The sequence below is a fragment of the Eurosta solidaginis genome, chromosome 5, assembly GCF_040869045.1.
Source record: "Eurosta solidaginis isolate ZX-2024a chromosome 5, ASM4086904v1, whole genome shotgun sequence".
Classification (NCBI taxonomy): Eukaryota; Metazoa; Arthropoda; class Insecta; order Diptera; family Tephritidae; genus Eurosta; species Eurosta solidaginis.
This window is the reverse complement of record NC_090323.1, coordinates 246352328-246366303: the sequence shown is the minus strand read 5'-3', so window position 1 is coordinate 246366303 and position 13976 is coordinate 246352328. Positions and strand designations below refer to the sequence as shown.

General features: G+C 35.3%; 1 protein-coding gene across 1 annotated transcript; it reads right to left on the bottom strand.

Moving 5' to 3' along the window:
• Positions 1–5851: 5851 nt before the first annotated feature.
• On the bottom strand, positions 5852–6771 carry LOC137233952 (heat shock protein 27). The gene has a single exon (XM_067757513.1). The coding sequence runs from the start codon at positions 6651–6653 to the stop codon at positions 6072–6074; it is 582 nt and encodes a 193-aa protein (XP_067613614.1). The 5' UTR covers positions 6654–6771; the 3' UTR covers positions 5852–6071.
• Between the last annotated feature and the right edge of the window lie 7205 nt (positions 6772–13976).

Here is a 13976-nt window from a genome sequence, read left to right as displayed (position 1 = left end):
CTTATTTTATTTTATTTCGACAAAGGATTGTACGTATGTACATACCAAGGTATATGAAAGCGTAGGTTTGGTTGGTTCAAGCAAGCCCAAGAAGTTTTTCCTATTCCTAACTGATTTATAATGCTTAACGACGTTTGGTAATGTCGTATAAGCTTTGTAAGAAGCCCGCGGCAACCGGTTCTTTGTACCGGAGCGACTCGGGATTTTTTTTCCGATCAAGGGCTGTCATTTCAGTGTAACCCCATTTAATTTGTTGCACCCTTCCTACAAATTGTCTTCCTCGGAGCAGCTCCTTTCAGCTGGACTGCTCCATACCCTGCTGCTCGGGGAAGGTATTGTACCAGGCTGGTGTTCTACTGCATATGTCGGAAAAGGATTTACATCAGACAGCCATACTCTTGCCAGTGTGTCACGTGTAAAAGATGGTTGCACCGTTCGGACTGTTCTGGGTCAGAGCCCAACGTTCGTTGCCCCCGAAATGTCTACAAAACCTTTGTAGCTCCCTGCTGTTCGCGACCAGGGACGTCTCGCGGTTCACTGTCAGTTATACCCCCGCCACTTTCTAGCAGCAACGGCTACCAGTAGGCCACATCAACTGTCCGCTGTCGCTCACGCCAAATGGCGCCCCCATCTAACGCGATTGCTCCAACCTATAACTAGAATCTACGTAGCATGGACAGTGGCAATGTCGAGCCCCAGCTTTTACCACCGTCCCACCACTCCTTTTTGGACACACGCACTCGCGTAAGAAGGAGTCATCAACTCCTAGTCCTCACACCATGTGCTCTGTATGCCATCTAAGAATATTTATAATCGTGACATCGGTCTAATGCAGTTCACGCCTTGGCCGATGCCACCTTCATAGATACTCTGGGATTAGAAATGGCAACCGTCCGAAGGGTGCATTTGTTGCACGATGCTGCCAAAACACAAGTACAACCCATTGACACCATGTATTCCAGTAGCAATCGGACAGCACACCCGACAAAGCCCATATCCATCAAAGCGCATCCACCAATCTCTGACTCTCAGAGTGGCGACTGCCCTAACGTTGCACTTCAGAATTCTGCAACTTAATTGTAACAGGTTAACCGGAAAAATCGCAGAGATAGTTGTTGACTACTAAACATAATATCCTGACTGAATAAAAATAATATCCGTATAGTACGCGACGACGAAAAATTATCCAGCGGGTTAGGGGGCTTAGAATACCCTCGCGGCATGTATGCCTGTCGTAAGAGGTGACTAATTCCCAAAGTGATTCAAGGGGTTGTGTAGCGCAACCCTTTCAAGTGGTTGCCAGCGCAATTTATAGCTTCTCCAACCCAACTGTCAACGTCACCTATCCGTGGCATTTTGATGCTTCTTTAGCAGCCGAGGTTCTGAGACCCCAAGTACCCCATGGATGTGCCATGGATTTAGGAGGTGGGAGGGTCTAGGAGGTTCCATGTGGTCATACTCAATTGTTTCCGAGATGGTCGGGATAGTACCTTAATGGTGCTTGTACCTATCCAGAATCAACCCCGACATACAAAATGTATGCCCTGCTGGCAATGTGTCCCCACATGACACCAACCATCTCTTCAATTGTGGAACCAACGCCTCTAACACCCGTCAAATTATGGTCCACCCCTGTTGAAACAGCAAGTTCCCTTGGACTTCCGTTAGAGGATATTGATGACAATTTGTGATCGGTCGCACCTATTGGATGGGGCAAAGCACTGCTACAACAACAACAACATAACACTCCTCAAAATCTTCGGGGAGTGTCCTTGTCCTTACAACAAGAACAAAAACGAAATATTACGTTCCACCAACCACTTCGATGTGAGAAATTTCCCGGTTTAAAAATAATAGAGCACTGGGAAACGACGGACTAACCGCGGGATATTCGAACACGTAGGCGAACAGTTGATAAAAATCATGCATTGTTGTATACAAACGAAATGTATCCAGGTCCTTGTGTAAATAGGGCGTTCTCTGTGTGTGTTAAATTTAGCTTAGAAAACGTGGAAAATATTTTACAATTTGAACGAATACTAGACCGAGAGAATTGCCCTCATGTATAAATATTTGAATAGAAAATTTATAAATGTGAAAAAAGTTGAAACTGAATTTTGAATTAAAAAAACAAAAATGTAAAATGTAGCTGTTTGCCTTAATTAAATACAGGATCAGACACGTATAAAGGATTTTAACTTGGGTAACAGTCTAGTTGAGGGGTCGACTGCTAATACGCTACCAAAAATACCGAGAGAGGTGTCAAAAGACGCGTATTAATCTCGAGAACAATAATCCGAAGGCGGAAAAGAAAAATTATATCTCTGTCCGGAGATATTTGCAGTTGAAGTTGGCGATTTTCATGTGGTTGTTGTTGTGTTTGTACACACAAAAAAAATTGTGCATCACCGTGGCGGTAGCCACGGTTATACCACACACCCGGACTTGGCATGGCGTAGCCCAGGGTTATTTTTTATAATCGCGGCCGAAGGCCGCCAACGCAGAAAGGTTTTCTGCGTAAAATACTATGGATCCCACCCCCGGTTTCGGAGTACCTCCGCGGGTCTTTTTGTTAATATCTTTTGAATGAGTTAAAATGTTTATTTTCCGCCTTCGGATTATTTATACTGATGTCAAGACGCGTCGTTTGACACCTCTCTCGATATTTTTGGTAGCGTATTAGCAGTCGATCTTTGAGTTGAGTTGAGTGTTCTTTGAGTGTTGTATATTTAGCCTAGAAAAATTGGAATATTTTCAACGTTTACTACGCTTTATATCAGTGGTGGATCTAGGGGGAGGGGGGGGGGGGGAGCGGGAGGGCGAGGGGGGGTGATCGCCTCCTCCCCCGCTCTGATCAGGAACTTATGAAAATTATAAAATTTTGTTTTAATTACATATACAATTTTAAAATTTTTAGCTTTTATGTATGTATGTATAATAAGATCGTCCTAATCGGCCCCTTCCAAGATCTGCAATTTATAATACTTCGGTTGAAATATTTTACGAAATGAATAGTTTAGCTATATATTCATTTTCAATTTCCATTTGTTTCGCTGTGGGTAAAATCAGCAGAAAAAATGTACCATTCTGGTCATTGTGAATCAAACTAAGTGTGATATCTTCTGCATAGACGTCAAAACAATTTGGTCAAAATTCTAAAGTGATTGGATCACCTGATTTGTAATCTACTATCGCTGTCTCATTCTGTATATCTTTCTATCACCCGCTGAAGATAGCCGGGCCTACGCGCCGCCATATTGAACACACTGTCAAAACGCTAAAAAGTAGCCATCCTGTCAGGCAGTTGACAGATAAGATATCACACTTAGTTTGATTCACAATGATTCTGGTATTTACAAAGAGGATAAATATATTTATTATATTTGTCCTCTTTGGTATTTGAAGAAAGAATTGCGTACTTTTCGCTGAAATTTGGCAGCCTTGGTCACTATTTCATGATCACGGTGCCACACCACATCTTTTTTCTGGACAAAAATTCCTTTTGAAAAAACAAAAGAAGGACCCGAATCTCGGTGAAACATTACGAAATGGCCTGATGACGATTACGTGGCGGTTTTCGTAATGGTACCATCGCAATATGCCAGTAACTGTTTCTTCGCTTTCAGTTTCTTTTAAACAAAAATAATAATTGAATATTCAATTATTATAAGCCGATGTTAAGCTCGTGAATTCTTAAAATATTAAGGAAAATGTTGAACACACCATTAAACATACAAGCACATTAATAATATGTATATGTACTAGAGCGGGTAAATTTTTTTTCCATTAGGAGTATAGCAAAAACGTAATCTACAGATGATTCTAAGAAAAAGTCCACCACTTTTGCAAAATTTCCAACAACTTTCATTCGGACAGTTTTTGTTTTTTCGAATTCGTTTTAGTAGAAAAAATTAAAAAATAAAACGTATATTTTCAAGTAATAAGCAAAAACAACAATTTTTATAATTTTAATGTAATTTATTTAAAAAATTATTTTTTTTACTTAGAATTGACCATTTTAACGCATTTTTCAAAATAAAAGTAATGTTATGTTATTATTTTTTAAAATCTTTTTTGCTCTCCATTTGTGGTTGTTTTTCACGACTTTCTGCTGTAACAGCCATAACACCTTCACGTTTTTTTCTATAACACGTTTGGAAACAGATGTTAACAGCATTGGGAATATTAGGATCATCTAGTGTTGGCTTGTCATAATCTAAGAATTGTACCAAGTGATCGTATGGAATATTTCTTGTGAATGCCGGATCAGATAGTAAATTATCGTCATTCAGATCAGTCATAGCAGTATAATCTGAAGCATTAAAAGTGATATTATATTTTTTGTAAACTCTGAGTTTAGTTGGATCAAGTATTTTTCTCGATAGTATAACATTTTTTTGATAGCTCTATCACGTATCATCAAATAACATTGTTAATAAAATGTTTTCTGGATGAGCGTAGTATGATCTAAAATATTAAGTAAATTACGTAGTAGGTATCGTGTCCAACGAATAAACTTGGTATTTTTGTAGGTATTTCTTCTACAATGTCATCCATATATTCAGGTATTGTGAATTTTCTATTATATTGGTCCATCATAAATTCTTTTAAATGGTTTGGTATTAAACTACATGAGCATTCTGTCGTTTTTAACTTGCATTTACATTTCCCAATATAAAATAATTCATTTGTTGATTGTACGAATGCTGTAAATTTCTGAACTTTTTTTCTGTGTTTAATGCTTTCGTGATATTTTTCAATTAAAACATTTAGTTTTCTTAGAATACTACGTCTATCAATTAGTTTAATATTCAATTTATTCCAAATTTCAACCAATTTATCAATTACTTGAGGGGTTAAATTTTTATCCGAAAACATTTTACTATGAATGTTAGCATGATCACTTAAAAAAAAAAAAATCTTAAAATGTTACGACTAGACGGTAAATTCAAATTAATTCACTTGATAAACCAAATGCAATAATGTGGTGTTCAAGTATATGTGATAAAGTGGATTGAGATGATGTAGAAGGATTTGGTTCATCAATTTTAAATTTAAATACAAAAAGCTGTAAAGAAGAAAAAAATTGTCCATAAGAAATTTGTTAAAAATGATAATATAGTAGTTAAAAGTTCATTTTAGGCTAATTTCTCATGATTTAAGCCTGATATCTCTACTAAAATTAAAAAACACTATAGATATTAATACAGATTCTGAAATGTACCTAAAATACCTTTAAAGTAAGCCCAATATGATATTTTTCCTATAATTCTATCAGAAGCAATGAAGATATTTTGGCCAAACCCTACATTCATATGGCAAGATATCTAATTTGCAAAAGTGGGGGACTCGAAATCGGACTTAGAGTTATGTTGTCTTCAGCAATTTTTCTTAGAATCATCTGTGATTACGTTTTTGCTATACTCCTTATGACAAAAAATCCAACCATACAATTTGACCCGCTCTAATATCTACATATATAAAAATTATACTTTAAAAAAAATTTCGGAAATATAAGAAGCTTTTCTTTATAAACTTTTTAAAAGTTAGCATTTATATATAACTTGAAAGCAACGATCCGTTTCGATTATTCTACGCTTATTTCTAAACGATTATTAAACAAAAATCAAAGTGTTGTAAACTTATTGTTTATTCGAGTAAACTTCTTAAAAACTTACATTACGTTTATTTTGCTTGTTGGGATACAATTGGTTGACTAGGTATACTGAGCCTTCATACTAGTTTTGAGTTAGTGTTCAACTGTTTGGTTGGCCTGCAGGGTCCCACACATGACAATTTCACTTGCATTAGAAAAAAGACAGCAATTGTGTAGGTACGAATTATAAATAAATTTTGATGATTAATCTTTTGATTTATTTATTTTGATATTCGTATTTGTACTTATAATATTTTCTATTTTAATTTTTTTGGCACTTGTACGACTATGCAGTATATCTATGTATGTGAATACCTAGTTTGCATTGTATCTATGTATTCATACTGCACATACTATACAATATGCATTTTTCACAACAACACTAAACTAAAAAATAAGACTACAAAAATAAATTTCATTTCCAGGGCAATGCCAATTTTCCTGTCTCATGCAAACGAACCAAGCGCTCATTTGGAGTGTAGTATTTCGTTGGTGGTGGCGGCGGTGCTTTAATAGTCAAAATACCATCCGATGAAAGATTGGAAATCACATCATTTGCATTAAATCCTCTTGGCAGCAAATATTTTCGAATAAAATGTCTTTCTACTAAACCATTTCCGTCATTACGTTTCTCGTGATTTCCTTGCACAATCACATAATCATCGTTGGTTTTCACTACAATTTCATGAGGTTTAAATTGACGCACATCTATGTCCACCTGAAAACCCTTTTCATCTACACGCACACGTTCTCCAGCATAATAGTTCTCAAATCGCATTGGATATCTCCAATCTAGTAACGACGATTGTATCAATTGATTACGTACACGTCGTGATACCAAATCATCAAGTGGCCGAATTAGATGATCAGTGGATGGCCACCACAACCTTGAATCATCCCAAAGATAAGGGTAAAGATTGAAGTCGTATGGTGGATAATAACGCGGTCGATCGAGTTGGCCCGAGAAACCATCGTAATTGGTTCGCACAAGAGTCATATTTGTTTGTAATTATATTGTTTTTGTCTTAAATAATTATGCTCGATGTTTTTATGTAAATTTAGTAAATAAACGTGTTCGTTGTTAAAACTACGGTAGCAGGTGAATATATAAATTGTTTGCTAAAGAAATTGCGCCTTTTATACTTTTGTGGTGTGGCGTCGCTTTTGTTGTACATTTAATTGGACGTCATTGGCATCAACATACTTTGTTGTTGGCTGAAAGGTCTGTCGGTACCAATGAGTGAAACCGATTTAAAATATCATTCTGGTTGCGGCTTTGGTTTTGTTCTTAAAAACTATTTCGGTTTCGATATGGTCCCATTTGTTAATTTTTAAAAAATTACTTTATGTCTCAAATCGGACCAGCTGTTAATTTATTCAAAATTTAACTTGTTTCAAACACAAGAAAATACTAGACTTTTGGGTTCGTGGCTAAGTATCTAAGGATAGTATTGAATAGAAAGGTGGGGAAAATTATGTGTGTGGTAGGCAGGCATCTGTGCAGTTCAGGAAATTAACGTAAAAACCCAGAGGAATTAAACAAGTGGTACCTCAAAATGGTGCCCTATATCCGTCGTTGACCTATGCTATAAAATCAATGGCTATCTCCCTAGTCTCTTCCCTTTTTTGCACCTCGCAAATCTGAAATATCCTCTGCGACCTTATTTACAACATACACAAAGCAAATGTCGACCATATTGGACTTCCACGTCGATGGCATTACGCTACCGACTGTCTTACATACAACAAGTAAGGAAGGCTAAGTTCGGGTGTAAGCGAACATTACATACTCAGTTGAGAGCTGTGGAGACAAAGTAAGGGAAATTACCATGTTGTAAAAGGAACCTAGGGTAACCCTGGAATGTGTTTGTATGACATGTGTATCAAATGGAAGGTATTAAAGAGTATTTTAAGAGGAAGTGGGCCATAGATCTATAGATGGACGCCATTTAGGGATATCGCCATAAAGGTGGACCAGGCCTGACTCGAAAATTTGTTTGTACGATATGGGTATCAAATGAAATGTGTTAATGATAATTTTAAAAGGGAGTGGGCCTAAGTTCTATAGGTGGACGTCTTTTCGAGATATCGCCATAAAGGTGGACCAGGGGTGACTCTAGAATTTATTTTGTACGATATGAGTATCAAATGAAAGGTGTTAATGAGTATTTTAAGAGGGCGTGGGCCTTAGTTCTATATGTGGACGCCTTTTCGAGATATCGCCATAAACGTTGACCAGGGGTGACTCTAGAATTTGTTTGTACTATATGGGTATCAAATGAAAGGTGTTAATGAGTATTTTAAAAGGGAGTGGGCCTAAGTTCTATAGGTGGACGCATTTCGGAATATCGTTATAAAAGTGGACATGGGTTGACTCTAGAATGCGTTTGTACAATATGGGTGTCAAACGAAAAGTGTAATAAGTGTTTTAAAAGGGAGTGGGCCTTTGTTCTATGGGTGGACGCCTTTTCGGGATATCGCCATAAACGTGGACCAGGGGTGACTCTAGAATGCGTTTGTACAATATAGGTGTCAAACGAAAAGTGTAATAAGTGTTTTAAAAGGGAGTGGGCCTTTGTTCTATGGGTGGACGCCTTTTCGAGATATCGCCATAAAGGTGGACCAGGGGTGACCCTAGAATTTGTTTGTACGATATGGGTATCAAATGAAAGGTGTTAATGAGTATTTTAAAAAGGCGTGGGCCTTAGTTCTATAGGTGGACGCCTTTTTGAGATATCGTCATGAAGGTGGACCAGGGGTGACTCTAGAATTTGTTTGTACGATATGGGTATCAAATTAAAGGTATTAATGACGGTTTTAAAAGGGAGTGGCCCTTAGTTGTATATGTGAAGGCGTTTTCGAGATATCTACCAAAATGTGGACCAGGGTGATCCAGAACATCATCTGTCGGGTACCGCTAATTCATTTATATGTGTAATATCACGTACAGTATTCATTCCAAGATTCCAAGGGCTTTTGATTTCTCCCTGCAAAACTTTTTCATTTTCTTCTACTTAACATGGTAGGTGTCACACCCATTTTACCAAGTTTTTTTCTAAAGTTATATTTTGCGTCAATAGACCAATACAATTACCATGTTTCATTCCTTTTTTCGTATTTGGTATATAATTATGGCATTTTTTTCATTTTTCGTAATTTTCGATATCGAAAAAGTGGGCGTGGTCATAGTCGGATTTCGGCCATATATTACCATGTTTCATTCCTTTTTTCGTATTTGGTATATAATTATGGCATTTTTTTCATTTTTCGTAATTTTCGATATCGAAAAAGTGGGCGTGGTCATAGTCGGATTTCGGCCATTTTTTACACCAATACAAAGTGAGTTCAGATAAGTACGTGAACTGAGTTTAGTAAAGATATATCGATTTTTGCTCAAGTTATCGTGTTAACGGCCGAGCGGAAGGACAGACGGTCGACTGTGTATAAAAACTGGGTGTGGCTTCAACCGATTTCGCCCTTTTTCACAGAAAACAGTATCGTCCTAGGAGCTAAGCCTCTACCATATTTCACAAGGATTGGTTAATTTTTGTTCGACTTATGGCATTAAAAGCATCCTAGACAAATTAAATGAAAAAGGGCGGAGCCACGCCCATTTTGAAATTTTCTTTTATTTTTGTATTTTGTTGCACCATATCCTTACTGGAGTTGAATGTTGGCATAATTTACTTATATGCTGTAAAGATATTAACTTTTCTTTTAAAATTTGAATTAAAAAAAAATTTTTTTAAAAGTGGGCGTGGTCGTTCTCCGATTTTGCTAATTTTTATTAAGCAGACATATAGTAATAATAGTAACGTTCCTGCCAAATGTCATCATGATATCTTCAACGACTGCCTAATTACAGCTTGCAAAACTTCTAAATTACCTTTATTTAAAAGTGGGCGGTGCCACGCCCATTGTCCAAAATTTTACTAGTTTTCTATTCTGCGTCATAAGCTCAACTCACCTACCAAGTTTCATCGCTTAATGCCTATTTGGTAATGAATTATCGCACTTTTTCGATTTTTCGAAATTTTCGATACCGAAAAAGTGGGCGTGGTTATTGTCCGATATCGTTCATTTTAAATAGCGATCTGAGATGAGTGCCCAGGAACCTACATACCAAATTTCATCAAGATACCTCAAAATTTACTCAAGTTATCGTGTTAACGGACAGACGGACGGACGGACGGACGGACATGGCTCAATCGAATTTTTTTTCGATACTGATGATTTTGATATATGGAAGTCTATATCTATTTCGATTCCTTTATACCTTTACAACCAACCGTTATGCAATCAAAGTTAATATACTCTGTGAGCTCTGCTCAACTGAGTATAAAAATACTTGGTGTGATATTCGATCAGGATCTACATTTTGGCGAGCTTGCAGCTGCAACTGTACCTAAAGTTCAGAGCCGCAACAAAATCATCAAGTCTCTTGCCGGCAGCACTTGGAGCAAAGATAAAAAAACGATCATAGCCACGCACGCAATTGGCCGGTCGCTTGTACGCTTATTCAGATGTCAGAAGAAGAATGCGTCGTCACTTATCTAGCATTTTTACCTCTAACATAATATTGAAGAAAATGTTTTGTGAAAACGGATTTGAAAGAAGTGGCTGTTAAACCTCTTAAAACGATGCAAGTGAACTTGCTTGGACTTGGGAATTCCTTGGGCCACTTACTACATGTTCCTAGGCAGAATATTTTATTATTGGATTCCATGCAACTGATTGACCAGAGCTTGTACAAAACTTAGCACCGGTTATTTTGCTTGACGCCCTTCCATGTTAGAAGTACCTCCGCGCTTCTTAATTTAACGCCTACCTATCTGTATACTAGATTAAATAATACCACCATTAATTAGCGAGAATTTGTGAAAATTATAAATTGCATTGGTGCATACGGCGGGAGGGGGTTCGTGTTTCCTAAACATTTCCATAGGTGTGCGATATCTATGTATATGCAAATTATCGACCTCCTACTTTAGGAGGTGTTTTTAAAAAAATAATAAGAATTTTGTATGTTTAGTTACAGAATGTAACATTGACACCAAACTCAGAAACCAAACTGCCTTTATTTTCCACAATTCCTCTTATTTATAACTTAATTTAATATTTACAATATAAGCATTGCATCGGATGTGCTAATGAAAACCGATGCGTGAGAAATGGAATATTTATTTATTGAAATGCCAGTGGCTTGAGAAATATAATATTTGTTTAATTTGTTTATAAACATTTAATGAAATGCCAGTGGCTTCAGAAATATAATTAATATTTGTTTAATTTGTTTATAATTATTTAATGAAATGCCAGTGGCTTGAGTAATGGAATATTTGTTTATAATTGCCATAAGGGCACTGTGGGAAGTGTACTGTTAATTCCCCCCTTTCTTTAAGAGAATCGCCCCGATTCTGTAATTTTGTTTGTAAGTTGATTCATTTTAACGGTTAATTCATAAAAAATTTCCTCTTGTTTTATTGACTGTCTATTTATTTTCCATCTCTCAACCACTTTGTTGATCTTAAAAAATATATATATTATAATTATAATACATGTTAATACAATTACAATCCAATATACAGGGTGTGATTGTATTTCATTTCTTACATAGTTGATCAAATTAATGTTTTCAAATTTCAAATTATAGTCTTTTGACTCAATGTAATCTACAATTTCAAAATTACTTACTTTACTATTCCTGACATACTGCCAAATTTTTGAATCTATATTTTCATATGTAACATTATCAATATTTGTTTGATTTTCAAATGTAACTAAATAAATTCCATCTACTTCCTGATTATCAATAATATGCTTCCCTGAAACTAATATAGCACCTTATTTTATTTCATCTATTTGTTTATTGCCTTTAATTTTTTTACATTTAGCTTTATATCCAGTTAAAATATCCGACAAGCAACTATTTGTATTATTAATTTTACAATAGGTATTTATCAATTCTTTTTTACAATTTTCAACATTAACGTATATGTCGTTACATTTTGCAATTTCTTCTGCAATTAATAGCTTACCATCTATTTGGGCAATTGGCCTTACTTCAAACAATTTACAATCAAATATAATTTTTGGATATTTTATGTAAACAACTATTACATCTTCATTTTGCAATATTTTAAAAGTAGATACGTCTATTAAATCTAATATAGACATTCGTCCGTGCCCATTTTCGGTGATATTTTTTATTTCATCAAAATGTAAAATTACTGGATTTAAAATTCCTATTTTGTAATTCCGACATTAAAAATTAATTTCTTCGTTTTAAAAGCAATTTAACATATTCATTTCCATTTAAACTTCTTATTGTTTCGGTTAATCTATACATTTCTTTAAAAATTTCCGAGTTTGTAGTGTACTGTTTATTATTATTATCAGTTAATTCGTTCAATTTGTTATTTACTAACACCAAATCATCATGGTCTGGTGATACCGCTATCCATTTCCATATTGTCCCTAATTCATTAATACCCCTTTTATTTCTTCCACTCCTTCTTTGTAGTTTCCCCAATAAGGTTTCTATAAAACCAGTTTCAAATTCTAAGTCTGAATTCTTAATATCTGATAATTCAGACGTTTCCTGTAAATTATTGTATCCGAATTTTTCGTTTTACAATTTTTTATCTGCCATTAAGAGATTCTCAAAATAATTTAAATTGGTTATGTGAAAAATTGTTCCAAAGCTGCGTTATAAGGCAATATCACCATCATCTATTAGTATATAATCCTCCCGTGTATTGTCTACTATATCTGATATCGCTAGAGCAATTAGTGATAAAATTATTGCTGGTGTCATCTAAAAAAATGTATAATTAAGATTTTATATTATCTTTGTGCACTATTCTATTTCTTTGATTAATTTTAACCCTATTCCCTAAATCCTCCTTTACTATCTGTTTCTTATACTTAGGTCTTAATTCATTTCTCTCTCCTATGATATGCTCGTATATAACATCGAGTGATTAAGTTTTAATTTTTCCGTTTTTGATTTGTCTATCTAACATCTTTTCTTGCGCCAATGGTAATTACTGACTCATGTATGGTAAAACGTCCTTTACTTAGCAATATCTGCCGTTTAAACTGATTCAATGGTTTTTCTGTCTCCGGAATTTCCATATTATCTGAGCTTTCCGCAGAATGCTGCGTAGCACGATCTTATGAGTCATCAGATACCTGATTTTTTTGTATTGCCTAGATAACGCATCCGCTACTATATTCACTTTACCTGGCTTATAAATTATTTTTGGAGCATATTCTTCGATTATAGTGTGCCATCTTTTCATTTTAACATTAGGGTTTCCTGGAGCAACCGAAAAAGAGAATGACTGATGATCTGTGTGAATCTCCAGATCTGATACCCCATAAAGGTAATTTCTTAAAGTTTTTAATGCCCAAACTATGGCATAAAGCTCCTTTTCGTTTGTCGCATAATTTCTTTCTGTTGAATTTAATGTTTTCGATATAAAAATAATGGGCTTTCCTTCCTGACTTAATACTCCTCCCAATGCGTCATTTGAGGCATCTGTTGCCAATATAAATTTTTTTGTAAAATCCGCCTGAGTTAGTTCAACTTGGTTTGCAAGTAATTTCTTTAATCTTTCAAAAGCCATAATTGCGTATTGTAATAATCTATCCTCGATTTTTTTAGACATGTGCTGTGACGCATGCCCATTTTTCCCTGATAAATGCTTCGTCAATGGTTTCGCTATCGCTGCATAATCTTTAATAAATTTTTTATAATTACCTGTTATCCCCAGAAAACTACGAAGTTGTCTCACTGTTTTAGGTAATGGATACCTTGAAATCGGTTGAATCTTTTCCGGATCAGTTTTAATAATATTGGATTTCTTTGTCCCGAGTGTTTTCCTTTTTATCTTCCTTTCTTTTGCCGGTATTACCATCGGCTGGCACTTTAGAAGTCCTTGCTCCCAAAGTATTTTCATTTTCTAAAGTTTCCTGTCGCTCGTATTCACTTCCCAAGCTAAATATTTCTTCTTCTTTATCATTATTTATTATCAACCTCTTCTTTTCAAGATTAATTACCGCTTTTATATCTCTCAAAAACTTATATCCGATTAATAAATCTGCTTCTAAATTTTCAATTTCATAAAAAATTTGCTTTTTACCGAACAACGTTATAAAACAGGGGCTGAAACAGTTATTCCTTTTATAATATAAGTCCTTACAAAACTATTAATTTTGGACTTTAAATATATTTGGATCAAGTTAAAAATTATTTTCGGATTTTTATTTTTTGAGTCCGATAGAACTAGTTAAACTCGGACTTTTAAAAATAAAA

What these genes read in the sequence shown, in the direction of transcription:
- LOC137233952 (XM_067757513.1), bottom strand. Translation starts at nt 6,653, where the DNA reads ATGACTCTTGTGCGAACCAATTACGATGGTTTCTCGGGCCAACTCGAT.